The 17,729-nt window shown below is 46.2% G+C and overlaps 1 protein-coding gene across 3 annotated transcripts in view; it reads right to left on the bottom strand.

Annotated features, from left to right (window-relative positions):
• The window catches only part of LOC120053041 (F-box/WD repeat-containing protein 7), a 180,309-nt gene that overhangs the window by 110,884 nt on the left and 51,696 nt on the right, over positions 1-17,729 (bottom strand). For all 3 annotated transcript variants that reach the window (XM_039000287.1, XM_039000289.1, XM_039000290.1), the window contains one exon: positions 2,478-3,188. In XM_039000287.1, the coding sequence (XP_038856215.1) occupies positions 2,478-3,119 (642 nt within the window). In that variant the 5' untranslated portion in view covers positions 3,120-3,188. The remainder of the gene's footprint in view (positions 1-2,477; positions 3,189-17,729) is intronic.

Raw genomic sequence — 17,729 nt, 5'->3', positions numbered from 1 at the left:
TTGACTATATCCTGATCTACTTCTCCAGAGAATGCTGGTAGCTACCCATAGACTTCGTCATTACGCTGACGCTATTTAGTATTGGCTCGCAAAACTACCTCCAACTTCCCTCATACTGGACAGAGACAAATGACACGAGTTCATCTGACTATGGGAAGTAGATAAAGGGCCTCATTGCCAAAATATCCCTTTAATAGTCAACCCTACTGTAGTAGTCTTTCAAACAATATTTCTGATTGTGTCAACAACAGTTGATTGACGACCCATAACCTGATATCCAATTAGAGTTTAAGTAAAGCTCAGCTGAAGGAAACACAGTGGTGCTCAACAGCGAGTTTGAGAAGCGCCGCTGGGAACAATCCTTCAAGACACCCAATCTTCACTTATGGATCCTCAAAATAGAAGGTAAGGCTTCTTGAAGTCAGCACCTTTGCTGCTTCTACCAAGAAGGAATGTCACAGACACGGGTCAGGCATGCAACCCAAGAAAGGTTGCCAGCTACTGCTACATGTCAATCAGCACGTAACATTCTCCCTGTATGACCTATGCATTGTAGAGTATAGAAATAGAATGTCTACTAATTCCATTTCTATCTTGAAGATCAGGGGTACTCAACTCTTACCCTACAAGGTCCGGAGCCTGCTGGTTTTCTGTTCTACCTGATAAGTCATTGCACCCACCTGATGTCCCAGGTCTAAAAATCAGTCTGATTCGAGGGGAACAAATGAAAAGAAAACGCAGTGGAACTGGCGCCGAGGTCCAGAGTTGAGTTTGAGGGTTGTAGACCTTCTCATAGTACCTATTACAGACTACTGTAATTGTTCTCTTAGAAGTTTCTATAGGCCGATATGCTAGAACTGTTTGATATGGCATTAACGCATTGCTGTAACATTGCAATTTGACCACAGAGGCAGCCTGACAAATGGCTGAGGGGTACAGCTAGTGGAGTGTAGATGGTATGTGAAATAGCATTTCAAGACCAATTCACAGGACTTTTTATTGTCATTTTCAACAGTCGAGAAATTAACTCCATGAATTTAAAAAATGTTGTATCTTCTTTTGAACACAAGAGGGAGCCATTGGATTAGAAATACAGCAATACTGTACTGCTCTGTTAAGGACTACAAGAGTTGTGGATCACATTCAGTATCAACAATTGCTCATGTCATGCCTGGAGGCAAGGGTCGCTAGATTATTAGGCGCTGTTAGAGGTTTTGCACAGTTCTGGAAGTGTCTGCTTTGAAACAGAGCTTGACTGCTTACCGTCACCTTCTCAGGGATGTGGAAAAGCAAGGAGCACTTTGATTCTATTCACACAATACTGTACCTGTTTCTATGTACATTCAGACCATCACACACACACAACATAAAAACAGGTTAGTGATGTCACAATACCAGAATTTTGTCTTCGATACCAACACCAGGTTTAGTATCATAATACTCGATACCATCATGATACCAAGGGGAAAAAGAAGCCCTATTAGCCAGTCACAGAATGCGACTTGATCCAGACAGATCTTTAGGAGTTCAATATTTTTTTTATATGTATTTAACCTTTAACTAGGCAATATCATTACATTTGACATAGATTTTTGTTTTGTTTTTTTGTATGCATTAATGAATCAATCATAATATCAATTTGACTTTGCTTTTAACAATCTAACAATCTAACTACATAACAACTGAAAGGTAATCATTTATTTGAATGGCAAATCTCTATTGATAAATTGGGGAAATCAAGATGTAGCCTTGGCCTATTCACAATACAGGTGAATGCATATTAGGAGTGTGTGCAAGCATTGAGTTATTGTTTTGGCTGATTTCATAGGGCTACAGATGACAAACAATCTGTTACCCTTCCATTAGGGACTTATTTTATTGTACTGATCAACATTTGCATAGAAGAAGAAAAAACGTATTATATAAAAATGTGCGCGCTGTCTCTTTAAGACCCATGATGTCATTCATACTCAGTTTGGGGCTCCAGCAAACTGATGAACTGATGTACGCTTCAGCTGTAAGCTAGCAAGGAAACTTATCTTACAAAGCTGGAAGCTACCAGTATCTTCTTGTTCTAGCCTGTAATGGACATTGTTGTCGTTTTGCAATATTCACGGGTGTTAACTTCTGCTCAGCATAAGTGGTGATGCAGCCCAGACTCCCAGTGTGTGCAGTGGTTCCTCAGGCCAGGCTAGAGACAGTATGAGTGGGGAGATAACGTGATGCAGACCAGACTCCCAGTGTGTGCACTGGTACCTCAGGCCAGGCTAGAGATAGCAATGAGGAAGCGGACTAGGCACGATAAGGCGATGTTGGCTGCGCTGATACAGACTTGATCCTCTCTCAAATCAGAAGATGTCGTGAGACATTTGACAGATGAACGAAAGTAACAGTTCTAGTAGAGAACCGTTTTTGAAGGTTCTAGTATCTAGTAAGTTCTGGTATACTGTGAAACACTAACACTGGTCAGGTCTTACCTTCTTCTTGATGGGTGAGCTTTGGTGTTGGCATCCCGAGGACTGGTCCAGGTTGTTGTTGGGGACAGACACATCACTCCTGAGGGAGGGTGAGTGGAGGCCGTCCTCCCCCTCCTCCTCCTCTTCTTCCTCCTCCTCCGAATGCTCAAAGTCATCACTGTCCTGGTCCATCTCCTCCTCGTCCTCCTCCTCCTCCCTCCCCGTTCTCTCTCCTCCCTCTGTCCTTTCCTCCTCCTCTCCCTGCTGGCTGCCACTGTTGTTGTTCTCCTCTTCCTCCTCCTCCTCGTCATCCCCCCCCTGTTGCCGTCGCTCCGCCTCCCACATCCACCGGCCGCCCTTAGTCACTCCTCCGTTCACCTCATTGGGTACTCCTCCTCCATCATCCTCTCCCTGGGGTCCATTCTCCCTGGAGGTCCACGGCTCTTCCCCTCCTGCCGAGGCCGCAGGCTGGACTCTGGACTGCTGCTGTTCTTGGTCCTCCACCACCCGGTTCATGTGCTCCTCCTCGTCGGCCTCCTCTCCAGGCTGCTGGCCCTGGGGCGTCCGGGCCGAGGAGGAGGCGTTACCTCGCTGGGCCCCCGGGCCCCCTCGCCGGCCCCCCAGGCCCCGCCTGCTGCCCCCCGACAGCAGATCCTGGTTCATTTCCAAAAGCCAGCTTGCTACCTCCTGGACCTTCACTAGGCTGTCTGAGGAGGAGAAGGGCTTGGCATTCTGTAGGAGAAAGATACGAAAAGAGCGAAAGACAGAGGGAAAAAAACAGAGAGGGGGGAGAAAAGAGGAGATAGAGTTATCCATCTCATACACACAGACAATTGCAATGCTGACGCTCACCAAAATAAAGTGGAAATATACCCCTTCATCTTTTATTCATAACGTTAGAAATAAAACAAAGCATTTGTGCTGGGAGATGCACGAGATGGTTGCATTTTGGTGGGGAGACAATAGAGGAAAGCTTCGGCTTTGGATCACACAGCACGGGCCTTGGAACTTCTACAAAAACTACCAAGCCTCAGCGTGACACACAGAGCTACTGGTATTCTAGCCTCTGACACAGCCAATGAACACAGCCCATCTGTCATGATATGAAAGCAGCGACATTCCTGGCTCCATAAGGAAGAATCCAGTCCAACTACTGTTCTTAACCATTGGGGTAGTTTGGAATTGGATGGCGGCTGTGGAACATTGTTCAGAATGAGAATGAAAGTCCAGCTCTGTTATGTTTAGAGCTGTTTGTCATCCGAGGCTGCTGGTCTACGGACAGTGAATCTGGTGGTTCCCAGAAACTTTAGCCTAATCAAAATAAATCAAAATATACTGTGCTGAGGAATTTAACTCTCGTCTTGGTAAACATACTGTAGGCTTGTGTCAGACAGCTTGTTCATGCTGTTTGAAGCCTGCTGTTATTCACAAAATTATAGACGTTAATCGCGCAAGCATGACATGATGTAGCCTGTTTGTGCCGTCTTGCCAACTCCTACTGACAGCACAAACAGATCTGGGACCAGGTAAGGGTGTAAGCCTACATCAGAATAAAAGCCCATGTTCGCTAGTTAGATGACAGAGACCCTGTACCAGAATCTGATGGAGCCAAGTTACCCAACATGACAACGCCTTCACTCTGAAGCCAAAGTGTCAGAAAGCTGATTATGTACGGCCTGAAAATGAGAATGAATATGACGTTAGTCCATTAGCCGTGGCGGCTAGAGTTTGGAAAGACAAGTGAGGGACAGGAGGAGTGCAGGCTAGAGGAGAAGGAGTGAGGGAGCAGGGAGGAGTGCAGGCCAGGGGAACAGGGGAAAAGCTCCATCCCAGTCATGTTGTTTCATTAGCCTCTTGGGTGATCACAGTGTAGATCTATGTGACAGACTAGAACAGGACACATTCACCTTGCTTAGGTACGCAGACAAAGTTGAACCTGAATGAGTTCACTCAGAGCCATGCATTTAGAGAAATACATGACTGAGTTCACGGTCATTGTCCCTCACTCTTATAGGAGATTACAGTAGGAAGGTTGTCTAACAGACACACACACACCAAACCTGTCTATCACCTGGTGGAAAATAGCCGAGCATAACCTACATGCCATCCCCTCCTTTTGAAGTCGGCCACATTCTGTCTCCAGTTCCCCAGGAGAGGTGACAGTTTGAGAGACTGGACCGCCTCCACTGACACCAACAGGAAGTGAGTGCACTCCGTTGGAACAGGAATAGACGCCGGTCTGCCTGTGAATTCCATTCAGAGGACGAGTCAATCTGACAATGGCTGTCTTTAGTATGACAGCTCTCTTGATAAACTGGCAGGACACTGACGCTATGCCAAAGCAATGAATCAGACACTGAAAGAAGAGCCAAGAGAACAGGAATCTGTAGCCTAAACATGACAGGTTCTATAAAGGGGGTCAAGAACATGTGAGAGCACAGATCGTTTTTAATCCGAATCTAGCGTCAGAAACATCCTTGATGTTCATTCTGAGAAGACGTATCCTCTTCCAGTACTTGATTGAAGAACCAGCAGAGGGAGTACTTGTACAGAGTCCTGCTGAAACCCCATTCAAATCAACCAGAGAGGACCAACAACATAGGTCAGTTTCCCAAACTCCTTCCTGGGGACCCTAAGGGGTGCACGTTTTGGTTTTTGCCCCAACACTACACAGCTGATTCTAATTAAAGCTTGATTATTAGTTGGTTATTTGAATCAGCTGTGTAGTGCTAGGGCAGAAACCAAAACGTGCACCCCTTAGTGTCCCGAGGACAGAGCTCGGGAAACACTGCCATAGATCATTCATCATAATGTCAACACCAGAGATCATTCATCCACTATGATCAAGATGCTTACGATGATACTGGACCAGTATAATGGTCCATAGACAGATAGTAGCCTATGCTTCATTAAGACAACCTGTATGGCTGCTAATGAGATCATATAAAGGTCAAAGGTGACGGGTGAGCAGCAGAGGTGTTACATGCATAGAACTGGAATTACATTGTGCTTTTTACCATTCTAGTATTTATATTTCTGTGGTTATAAGGGCAGTGTTAAGACAAGACGGAATAAAACATTTGTCAGTGTTAATCAGACAGCGGAAACAGTGGGAGGTCAATACAAATTCTATAAGCCAGCAACGGCCCTGGGAGAGCGCACACACACACAGTTGGAGCTGTTGTGTGTAATGACAGGATGCCATTAGGTTGTGTGTAACAAGGTAAAAGGTGACAAGAATAAAATGGCAGCACTCAGGACAAGAGGGCCAGACTCTCTCCATAGCATATAATGTGGCACAGAGCTGGCCCTTCTGTGGGAGCGGGGCCCATTCAAACATGCCCAACTGTTGCTTTACTGTTATGGTTAGACCTATCCTTTACTGAGCAGGTGCCTCTAGTCTAGCCTATACAACGCAAGTACCTTTCAGCAGCACTTAAGAAAACACATAATTATCCAGCTGCACATTTACTACTACAGCAATGAACTGGAAGTACGGAGCCCCAAGGGCCCAACAGCTGAGTAGTGGCGTGGACTACCTGGAATTTCTATCAGCCACAAGCACCTGCTCTAGCTAGTTTATTTCCTACCCAAATACACATGACTATTTCCTTCTTAAGATGTATTTTTCATTTTGGGCTTGTTTTAAGATAGAGGCAGCTTCTCGTTTGATGACTTCAACCTTGGACAATCAGCGGGGTTCCTCCAGCAACGTTTAATCAACCTCCAATTAACGTAAGAGAATGTTTTCCGACCGCCGTACCGACCCAGTGCTTTGCTCGTTAGCGTAACCCCTCTGATTAATGTTGTCTCCAACAGGAGGGGAAATGTTAGTGCTAATTAGACCACCCAATCAAGAGAGAGAGAGAGCCCAGACAGAAGGCTGGCGGAGGTGAGAGTTTGAGACACTGGCTGGTGTCAGAGTGTCTGCTATATTGCTTTAAAAAAACAGAGGCTCTCTCGCTCTTCCCCTCCCTCCCCCACCTCGGTGTAATTGAGGATGGTTAAAGTGTTCTCGTCATTTCATGGTTGGCCCTGATCTGTGGGGCCCCAAAGCCTGCTGTGAACACATTGCTAAAAATCAGCCACAGGGGCAGGAATTACAGTACAGCGGAGGGATGCAGCAGGGCAGATCCAGGGGTGAATGGAGGGATGCAGCAGGGCAGATCCAGGGGTGAATGGAGGGATGCAGCAGGGCAGATCCAGGGGTGAATGGAGGGATGCAGCAGGGCAGATCCAGGGGTGAATGGAGGGATGCAGCAGGGCAGCACAGCTGGGGAACTGATGGAGGAAGCTATTAAAACGCTGGTTAGGGGAGGTGGAGGGGGGAGTCAATGCACCTGTTGGGAACCGTGGGAAAATTGACTGTCCTAAATGGCACCCTAGTCCCTATATAGTGCACTACTTTTGACCAGGGCTCATAGTGTTCTGGTCAAAGTAGTGCACTTTCTACGGGACAGGGTGCTATTTGGGACGCATCCATAATGTGCTTAACTTTTCCTGGAAGGACGCTTGATTGGTAGATGTCCCTTGTAGGAGTAGTTGGAGGACAATGTAGCTGTCCCAACATGCCTTACACGGAGGTTATTTCCATGTGACTGAACAGATGTGCTTAGACCTTAAGACTGTTTGTGCTATTGAGAATATTACTAACTCAAATACTGTTCTCTCTCGCCCTTCCTGGCTGCCTGCCTCGCGCTCACACAGTTCTCAATGGAACATGACAGCCACTCTCTCCGGCCAGTGATATACTGCATCTGTAAATATGTCCTGAATGGCGCCCCATACTGGCCATCAGCTCTCTGGGGACACAGGCATCCGGGCATGGGTCACCCCTGTACCCCCTTCAATGCCCTTCAGGGTAGCAGGGTTTCCCAGTACACTAGTGCTTGGGAAATGACCTTTATCTAGGCAGGGTTCCTCCATGCTTACTTCATTTCATTCCATCATCCACTCTTCACTGGTTGTGCTCTAGCTAGACAGACTCCTGGTGGGAAGATGGTCTAATCTTTAACCCCTGACACTCCAGGGAATTGGCTTTTATGGATAGGGCTAAACTGAAATGTTTCTTACAGAAGAAATATGGAAAGAGTTTGCATAACCATGGTAGCAATTAGAAATTAACAGTGTGAAGATCATGGGAAAATTAGACTAAAAAGTTGAGAAAAGCAGCTCACCTGACGAGACTAAATCCAAACATTAGGATTTTATGTGGCTTTTACATTTACTGTACTTTTCGCGCATTTGTTGATAACGAAATGGGAAAACACTCTGGATACATTCAGTAACAAGAACATTGCTGGGAAATGTGGGGTAGGTGCAACAAAACACCAAAAGCACGACAAGGGTTTGAGTGAGAGGTCTAACTGGTGTTTCCAAGTCGCCACACACCTCTCCAAAGTGTGCACAGTTGACTCAGAGTCTTCAACTGTAAGGGGCTTTTGGGTCTCTCCTAGCTGTGCCGTTGAGGAGCTAGAGCAAGCACACTTGTAGTTGTTTCGTTTGGAACACAACCCTGCATCCCCACCATCACACAATTACTGTTTACGCAATCCAAAAACAGTCCATTATAAATCGCAATCTGGGTCAGGCGGCCATCATCTGAAAGCTTGTTCCATTGCCAACATGACTAGCTAAATGACAAAATCCGATTTTACAGTGTGAGGCTTTCACAAAGCAATTCAGAGAAGCAGATCGTCATTTTGGTGCGCATAGAATAGAGTCGTGTGCATTCAGATGTGTGGTCCGTTGCAAATGTTCTTCACAATACATGTTAATTCTGTTCAGAACAACCCAGGGTAGAGCGCCTTGTAACTTTACATCAAACAGTGATCATAAATGTTGACACTGTGACGTGACATTTTATGTGGAAATGTAAAGTGCACATTTGGATACAATTGTTTGACTTGCTTGTATGACAAAGCGGCATTTATTATAATCCTCAATGTCTCATCTTTTAAAATATATAGTCCCCGTAATTTACAGCATTCCCTTCAACCAGACAAAAATGATTTGCAGACGTTGCCCAATTAGCGGGAGGGATGAGGGCAACTTCTTGTCGCGTGCGCGGTGCTCAAATTCAGAACGGCTGTCAGTCAAATCCTATCCAGCGCTGTGTAGCTCAGAGCCAGAGCTCTGACGTCACGTATAGCGTGCTACTGTAGCGCCACTACGTTCCTATTTAAGCGCTTATCCGTGTCCAAATCGGCCATTTTCAACCCGTATACGGGTACGAGTGTAAAGGGCTACATGCTACTATGTGAATATGGACTTCTCATGACTGTATGTAGTGTGACCACTTCAGCTCCCCGATCTGAGTTACTATGCAGCCCAGCCCTGGTGTCAGTTCAAAACACAGCCAGTGTTATTACTCTGTGGATGAGAGAGCACAGCCTCTGATTCGGAGGCGTCAGGACCTGGCACCACGTCAAGAGTTTAAGTGGAAGAGGGAGGAAGAGAGACACAAGACAAAGCTGCATCTCCCATGCCAGCCTCCCAGCTTGCACTAAGAAGTGCGAGTACGTGGGTGTGTAGTGTTTCTGTAGGGGGGGAGGGGTCCTTATGTACACATCTCCATTGCAAACACAACATTGTAATAACCATCCAGCATGTAAAATAGCAGACTGTCTGGTTAGCAAGTCGAGGTCCAGCCACTGCATCAGAGGATTCAACTTCTATTTCTCTGCAGTCTTCACAAGAAGGTTATCGGCCAGTCGTCAGGCTGTCTCTATAATACTAAGCTAGCGGTGTCTGTTCTCTGATGTCAGGGTCTTTGACGGTGGGGGATTGGGGGGAGACTGGGTGTCAGGGAGACTCTCTCTCTAGTGGCGTGGGCAGCTGTCACTAGGCAACTCTGGGGATCAGAGAGGTGACCGTCTGACCGCAAATTGGAGTGGGTCTAGGGTATCCGGGAGGATGCTGTTGATGTGAGCCATGACCAGCCTTTCAAAGCACTTCATGGCTACCGACGTGAGTGCTATGGGCGGTAATAATTTAGGCAGGTTACCTTCACTTCCTTGGGCACAGGGACTATGGTGGTCTGCTTGAAACATGTAGGTATTACAGAGTCAATCAGGGAGAGGTTGAAAATGTCAGTGAAGACACTTGCCAGTTGGTCCGCGCACGCTCGGAGTAAACGTCCTGGTAATCCATCTGGCCCCGCGGCTTTGTGAATCTTGACCTGTTTAAAGGTCTTGCTCACATCGGCTACAGAGAGCGTTATCACAGTCATCCAGAACAGCTGGTGCTCTCGTGCATGCTTCAGTGTTGCTTGCCTCAAAGTGAGCATAAAAAGGCATTTAACTCGAGTGGTAGGCTCGCGTCACTGGGCAGATTGCGTCTATGTTTCCCTTTGTAGTCCATAAAAGTTTTCAAGCCCTGCCACATCCGACGAGCGTCAGAGCCCGTGTAGTAGGATTCAATCTTAATCCTGTATTGATGCTTTGCTTATTTGATGGTTCGTCTGAGGGCATAGCGGGATTTCTTATAGGTTGTCACATCAATGGTTTATTTATCAGGCAGGAGATGAGCAACTTAGCAGCACAGCTAAGAGCGGTGTTACCGAGAAGTGGACAGTGGGTATGTAACAGCCGATATCAGTCTCTTAGTTTGCTCATTGTTAACGCTTCTAAAAGGTGCACACCATTGGAAGTGATAACAGCTTGCAGAAACCTTGCAATGATGTGTTTTGAATTTTGACCTTTGATTAGTCATGGACGTGAGCATTTCTTATTGTTACCATGTACCTGATACATATGACAGAATATGATGAGAAAATCAAATCTCAAACCAGTTCTTACCAGTCCACTGGCAAAATGTGACGAGCATGACACACCAAAGCCATGTTCGATTCAGATGGCCACATTGATATTCCGGTCAAGCGATACTCATCTGCCAGACTGAAAAGAGGGCAAGACCAGAAAGACCGGCCGGAATAGCATGTCTCATCCAGTTTCCCTGAACACTAATCATTCCTTAATGGATCTACTTTCAAATTCAGCACCGGATGGGACAGAAATCTCCCCAGTTAACATGGTCTCAGACTGTTGAGACAGCGAGAGGGAGACAGCAAGTGGGAGCCTGCACGTGAACAGATAAGAGGGGTGCAGTGTATGTCATTTTCCTCTTGCTTTCTCCCTCTTATTACTGTGGCCGATGCTTCTCTGGCAGGACATTTGTCTCTGAGGAAGCTGGGCCATGGGAGACTGCAGAGGTTCTGAACTACTCCCGCCAAATGGGGTACACACCGTCCAGTACCCTGCCCTGAACTCAGTCACTGTTACTAGCCGGGCACCACCCGGGACTCTACCCTGACCTTTACTCAGTCACTGTTACTAGCCGGCACCACCCGGTACTCTAACCTGCACCTTAGACACTCCTGCCCTATGTACATATTAAAGTGACCAGTGTTCACTGACTAATGTTTACATACCGTTTTACCCACTTCATATGTTTATGCTGTATTCTAGTCAAGGCTCATCCTATATAACTAAATGCTGGCTGTAAACACCTTTTCTATTCATATACTGTCTATACACACACCATCATATACATACATATTTCATTGAAATATATATGTTTATAAAGTTAACTTTTTTTGATGTGTGAATTCTTTTGTATTGTTGGGTATTACTGCACTGTTGGAGCTGGAGAAACACGCATTTCGCTGCACCTGCGATAAGACCTGCAAAAATAATGTGTGCGTGCACGACCAATAAAATCACATGCGTTCCAAAAGGAACAGCGCAGACAGATTGGAAGAAAACAAGCCGTTCCCGTGGTTACCGGTAAGCTGCTTCCCTCTAAAAAAGAAATGTTTCAGAGCAATCATCTGTCCAGCTCGCCTCTAGTGTATGAGCCACTGGATGAACGGATGATAATGAAACTAAAGGATGAAGTAAAAAGAAAAAAAGAAAGTTCTCATTTCAGATAATTCCTTGTAGGGTTTTTCTGTAACATTCACAAGATTTGGGACACACTGAGATCCCCTTGCTTTAGCCCACTGACAAAATGAGACACCAGCCAGGTACATTTCTCTAGCCACGCTTCACCTCCTTAGAAACTGCAGAGACACAGTCGTAGGCTACAACACACAAAAGGAAATGAACGCGCTTTGTGTTGTGGAGCTGCATGCGCCGGCTGGCATTGACAAAGTGACGAGTGGATAGATGGCCGGCCATTTTGTGTCCGTTTCCCTGAAACTCCTTTTCTTTGTGACCTCCAGGAAAGAAACTGGGTTGGCTGAGTGGCTCAGTGTGTGGATGCCTGGCTCTCCAAGTCTCAAGCGCTGTGGTGGAGACTGGAGCATTAGCCTCATCTCAGATTGCAGGGTTCCCCCTGGGACCTGTATTTCAGAGCTCGACAGAGGAAGGCTATGAATAGCTGAACCCGGTATACCTCCTATAAGGAAATCGCCAAGGTTCTGTAATTAGGTTCTTAAACATCACATGAAATATGTTTGATTGTTGCCGAAAACAATCGCGGTGGCACACACGACAAGAGCGCATATCCGCGAGAGACAGTGACGTATTGAATCACGGGAGGGATGAAGGTAATCATTTCTGGTTCATTTAGTGACCCCCCCCCCCCCCCCCCCAAAAAAAAAACTTCCCATTCACAGTGAGCCAGTATAAACTGTGTATCAGTAGGCTTGACTAGTTGAAATAAACCTCTACAAAGCGTGGACCACCAGCGAGACACCTCCACCAGCTAGCACTATAGCGAGGGATTTTACTCTAGGTTGAGGTCAGAGGGTGAGAGCAGAACGTATCCCTAGGAAGTGGGTGATGCAGGTGTGAGCTTGGTTTTCCTGTGGCAAAGAGTGACTCACAGCCCAAATGGGTACTGTATAGAGAGTCTCACCTCATACAGGAAACAGGTAGGATGAGGTCACTAGGACCTAAACAACAACAACTGCCTGGCAGACTTCCTCTTCAGACTGTGGCAACCTGCCCGTAGGTGGTAGAGGGTATGAAAGCAGCATTTATTTCCTTATTAAATAACAGAAATGGCAGAATGCGTCAGTTGCTGACAGAAAAAGTTACACTTTCTTTACTTAACTCTTAATCGAGGTAATTGGTGGAGGTGTATATAAAAAGTGTAGAAGTAATTATATTTCTATGGTGGGAACTAAGTTACCTCCGTCAGCAGAATACTCCTCAGGAGTTCTCAGCAACATCCCAAATTCCATTACCATGTGCTTTAATGCGATTTAAGAGAGAGATCTTACACAAGTGGAATACCCCGCGGCAAAACAAATGTTTGTCATTCGTAATATCCCATAGGCACATTGCAGTTTGTCTTCATCCACAACATTGCTGGATAAACACAAAGACACAAGCTTGACTTGCTTTCTAATAAGCCTACAGATGGCTCAAGTTTTAACACTACAGTTATGGGATTTTAGACTTCAGAATATGGCTATTGTAACAAACAATATTGGCATGCTGGCATCCTGCTAAATGAAAGCTGTGTTGAATTTAGTACGGCAAGGGTTTATAAAAGGCTGAGATCGTATAGGATGATAAAATACCTCTTGCACAAAGAACTGGGAAAAGTTACCTGAGTGTTTAAAACAGAAGCCATTATCTCAAAAGGTTGTGCATATCAGAGCATCTTGCAAGATGACCAAGTGAAAGCAGAAACAGAACACCATTAGAGCTTAATCATTAAGCTTGGGGTTTTATGCTCTTCCTATCAGGCCACAATTGTATGGGAACTTTCACGGTCTCCGTTTAATGGACAATGAGCGAGAAGCAATAATGGGGCTGTAACGAGCTGGCATCGTTCGAAAATATGCATTGATTGCGCTCTTTAAAAAATAAAAAAAACGAGCCAGCCATTGGACTCTTTATCGACAGACCAAAAGCTTTCCCCCCATCCACAGGAATAATATAAATGGGTCTGAATGTTTATAGTTTAAGGCTGGGTCTTGTTAGTTAGCCTAGCGCACAGAACTGTGGCAGCTGGGGCCAAAACAACACCCAGTGTAGCTGCTGATAACAGGGGTTGTTGGGATTCTGTGGCATTGCCGTGCCAAGTCTGGAGCTCCAGAACCAAAGACACAGCGGCACACCCAGGCACCACTTCAGCTTCTTCAGCCCAGGCACAGTGCCCTCATCTGGGGGCACTTCAGACCGGCAGAATGCCCCTATGGTGGACTGCTGGGCTGCTTCAGGCCGGGCCAAGTTCTCCATGGGCCATAAGGGGTGGCCAACGGGTAAGCACTTTAACTTGTGAAGGCCCTATTTCGCACAGCAGGCAGTTGGTCAGGCCGCCAGCTAACATCCGAACAGTGGGCATGCTCTCCCCTCGGGAATCTCCCTACTGTGTTAAGCACATACGTATTAGGCTCTCTATCCAACCGGCTGGCAAACTGCTGAAGGATTATTAGCCCAGTGAAGGGGGTCAGTGAGTAAATGGCTCAATCTAAACAGCCACAGACATTAACCAGGCGTGGATGAGCTGTACTCATCACGACCTGCTCTTTATGGAAGATCGTTAGAAACTGTTTTGAAGTGTCATCAGTAACTTTAAGGCCCAATATAGCCGTTTTTACAGAAATATCAAATCATTTCTGGGTAACAACTAAGTAACATACTGTGATTGTTGTCAACTAAAATTGTCAAAAAGGAAAAAAAATAGCTTCTTAGCAAATATCTATTTCTGAAGCAAGAATTTAGCTAGGACTGTCTGGGAGTGGTCTGAGTGGGGAGGGGGAAACTAGCTGTTTTTGGCAGAGGTTTGGAACTCTTACTGGTCTATTAACTGCTGAAAACATCATCCCGCCAAAACAGGCTGAAATTTCATGTAGTCTTTTCAAACCGCTCTTACACTAAATAGGCATTATCATTTTCACAGTATTATTCCAACGACAGTGTGGGAATATATATAAAGAAACAGGAAATCACATTTGACTGCACTGGGCCTCTAAAACAAGCCCAGATACGCTATCAAAGCTGAAAAAACACCAGTCATTTTCTCTTGCTGAGTAAGTGGCGTATGAAAAGACAAACGCAGGACTTTTGAGATACAACCTATTCAACCACAGACAACCACATATTGGCTACAATCCTCACTACCTGCTCTTTATGGAGCATCGGACATACGGCCGGTCAATCATTAGACTTTGAAAGTTTATTCTGACGTCTTAACTTACTGATTAAGCGAGTTGAGATTCGCTGCGAAACATTCATAAAACACCAGTAATTTTCTCTCCTGCGGAGCATGTAAAATAAGTAGTTGGAGGGAGTTTGATCCTGCCACAATCAGCCTGTATGGGTCAAATAAATGATTTAGCAAAACAAGAAGTTATATTCTCACACTTGCTGTGCTCAGAAGACGGCAGGCTCGAGGCAACACCACAGCCGACATACTGATCCTGAGTTTGGACAACGGGGAAAAGGAGGCATTGAAATACCCCGCTGTGGCTGCAGGGTGCTTCTCTACAGACTGACGCTAATACCTCAAGTGAAGTATGAAAAGACAAAAGCAGAGTTGCTCAGAGAGTCCATCTATCAACGGGTGATGAGGGTTACGGTGTTGTGACCAGTGAGACATGGGCACGCCAACGAAGAGCGAATTAGAGAGCAACATCCCCTTTGAAACGGCGGCAATAAATCAAACGGATGGGATCTGAACAGAGCAAAAGGAGAGGAGTGGAACAACATGCAGCTAGCTATTCACTATGAACTCGGTCCATAAAAAGACCACCAGCAACAGAAAGCTGGAGGAGCTGCCATCTTATTAGCGAAAATAATACAAATGTACATTGATGAAAGCATAACCTCCCGATGTTCCATTGCATTGGTGACTAACTCGGTGAAACAGCAATGGAATTAACAGTGTCAGACAGATAAATGCCAGACTTGGGCTGAACAAAACATGTTCCATGCTGAGGGATTAATTGTATTATGCAACATGCCAAGCGCCTAATCAGTGGTAATAAAGAGATGTTAATATTTATAATTATGAATTTCTGCCCAGCGGCCATGGGCTGTTATATACAGGCCTTCTTTAGAAGCAGTAATCCTTTAAATACAGAGCTTAGTGCTCAGTGGGACCTCCTGGGTCTACATTTCAATGCAGAGGCTATTAATCGATCTCTCTATTTAAAGCTGGTGCCGCTTGTTGCCTCAAAAGGAGGGAACTGAAACCGTTCGGGCCAGTAAAAAAGGAAGGACGGAAAGAGGGGAATTATTTCTCCTTGAATTTGACACTGAAACACTTAACTCGATAACAAACGGATGAATAGTAAAGAGACGTTTTAATGTTACCTCTCATACCGTTTGTTTAACAACGCAGAGATGTTTTAAAAGAGAACTCTCCCTCATTCAATAGTTGGCATGCAGGCAACAGACGAAAACCAACCAGACATCCTTTATTTTCCTTTGCGGTACTTTCTCACCTTCCATCAGGACATAAATCTTTCCAAAGGAAAACAGGATCAATCTTGTACAAAGTGAAAATGGCCAACTGCCAAACCCAGCCCAGGCCGCTCCCCGTCAAAACGGGAAGAAGCCACTCAGTCAATACCGGTAAACGATCAAAAACAATACCGGTAACAGGTGGGGAACTATGAAAAGAGGAGCCGAAAGGGAGAAATGAGAACAGGGTGGAGGACAGTGATAAGGGTCAGAGCCCTAACAACTTCTTCAGGGGTACCCTTCGCCTCCTCTCCCTTCTACTCACCTTTCGTCTTCTACCGTCTTGGAGTTCTGCTCCATTACTCAAAAAGCTTTTTCTCCAATTGAGGCGGAGCAGCAATCACTCAGTATTAAACCACCAGGATGTCTGAAGGCATCCATTTAGAAAACCGTCCAGTTTCAAAGCAAGCCCTACGGTTGGCAAGGCAACAAAGCTAGACAGCCATTAAATCACCTGGTTCCATTACAAAATCAATTACTGCAGTGCACTTCCAATAGCTCCGCATGCAGCCCGATAATGGGAGAAATAATCTTGGATAACCAAAAGCAAGGTCAGTCTGACCCAAACATACACAATCAATATGATTCTCAGTCCATCCTGTATTACTAGTAGTAATAGCTTAGTAGTTTCTATAGTACTAGGACAGAATGCTAGTAGCTTACTAGCCTATACAAAGTCCAAGCACAGATTGTGATTGACTAGTACTTCCTCACTCCATTCTAGTATGCACTCTGCATCTTTACACAGATAAATCGTAAACAGTAAGATGGAGCGATCCAGTCAAATCCATTGAAGCGCTCTGTCTATGCCGTGGATGTGGGTGGCAATATGGGCAGGCATCTCGTTAGGCAACGTTACCTTGGGGGGCGGTGGGCAGCCGGTGGCTAGGCGCTGCAGCTGCTCGGAGGTATGGCTGCAGGAGAGGAGGTCTGAGCAACAGGCTGTGCGGCCCAGCCTCTTCATCAGAGAGGAGATGAAGCTGCAGCCACAGCCACACATTGACTTGCTCATTAGAGGCCTCTCTGGTCCAGAGGAAAAGAAGACGACAAGGGAAGAACGAGGGATGAGGGAGGGAGAGCTAAAGACTGATGCTGTCCTGTCGGGTCCTTCTTTAGTTCCTTTCAGTTGCTCCTCACAGCATTCGTTTAGTTCCCAGATCAAATAACTGCCTTGTCCCGAGTCGCTCAACAGAGTCCTCCAGAGACACCCGACGCTTCCGGGTTCTCGTGTGTGTCAAGCCACAGGCTGCAGTTGCAATGTCACTTCTCCAGTCAGTTAAATCTCTGATGGGATGCAGGCTCCGCAGTCATGCCTGGTGGGAAGGCCAGAGGCTGCTCACCTCGCTACACACTGGGGAGGCTCAAGTCTGCTGCTACAATACGGATGCTCCAGTCCATTCCCCTTGTGACTCCCTCCTCCTTCCACTCTCCTCTTCTTCTCTCCTCTTCGCAGCATCCAGACACACGCCTCTTCTCTGAGGCTCCTCCCTCTGCCCGGCTCACTCTGGAGCAGGATGCTGCTGGGGATACTGCCTCTGCTGCTACTGCCGTCTCCTACTCTCTCTCTTTGTTCCCGCCCCCGGATGAGGCTGCTTAAGTGATGTGGATGTTGTCCCTGTCAACGCCGCTGACTGCCACCACTGTACCTGCCTACTCCCCCCCCTCCAGCAGCTCTGGCAATAAGACGCTCAGAGCCGATCTGCCGAGTCGCCAATCAAAGTGTGTTGCCCTTTTCATGACATGGGTGCTCCCGGGAGCCCGTCAATCAACCCAGTGCTGCGTGGATAGAGCAGAGTGGAGTTAGGAGAAATCCAAACCGTTGCTCTGCTCCTTCCCTCCACAAGGTTTG

This window comes from Salvelinus namaycush, chromosome 8, assembly GCF_016432855.1.
Source record: "Salvelinus namaycush isolate Seneca chromosome 8, SaNama_1.0, whole genome shotgun sequence".
Classification (NCBI taxonomy): Eukaryota; Metazoa; Chordata; class Actinopteri; order Salmoniformes; family Salmonidae; genus Salvelinus; species Salvelinus namaycush.
Note: the sequence above shows the minus strand (reverse complement) of the source record. Positions and strands in the feature narration are given on the sequence as shown.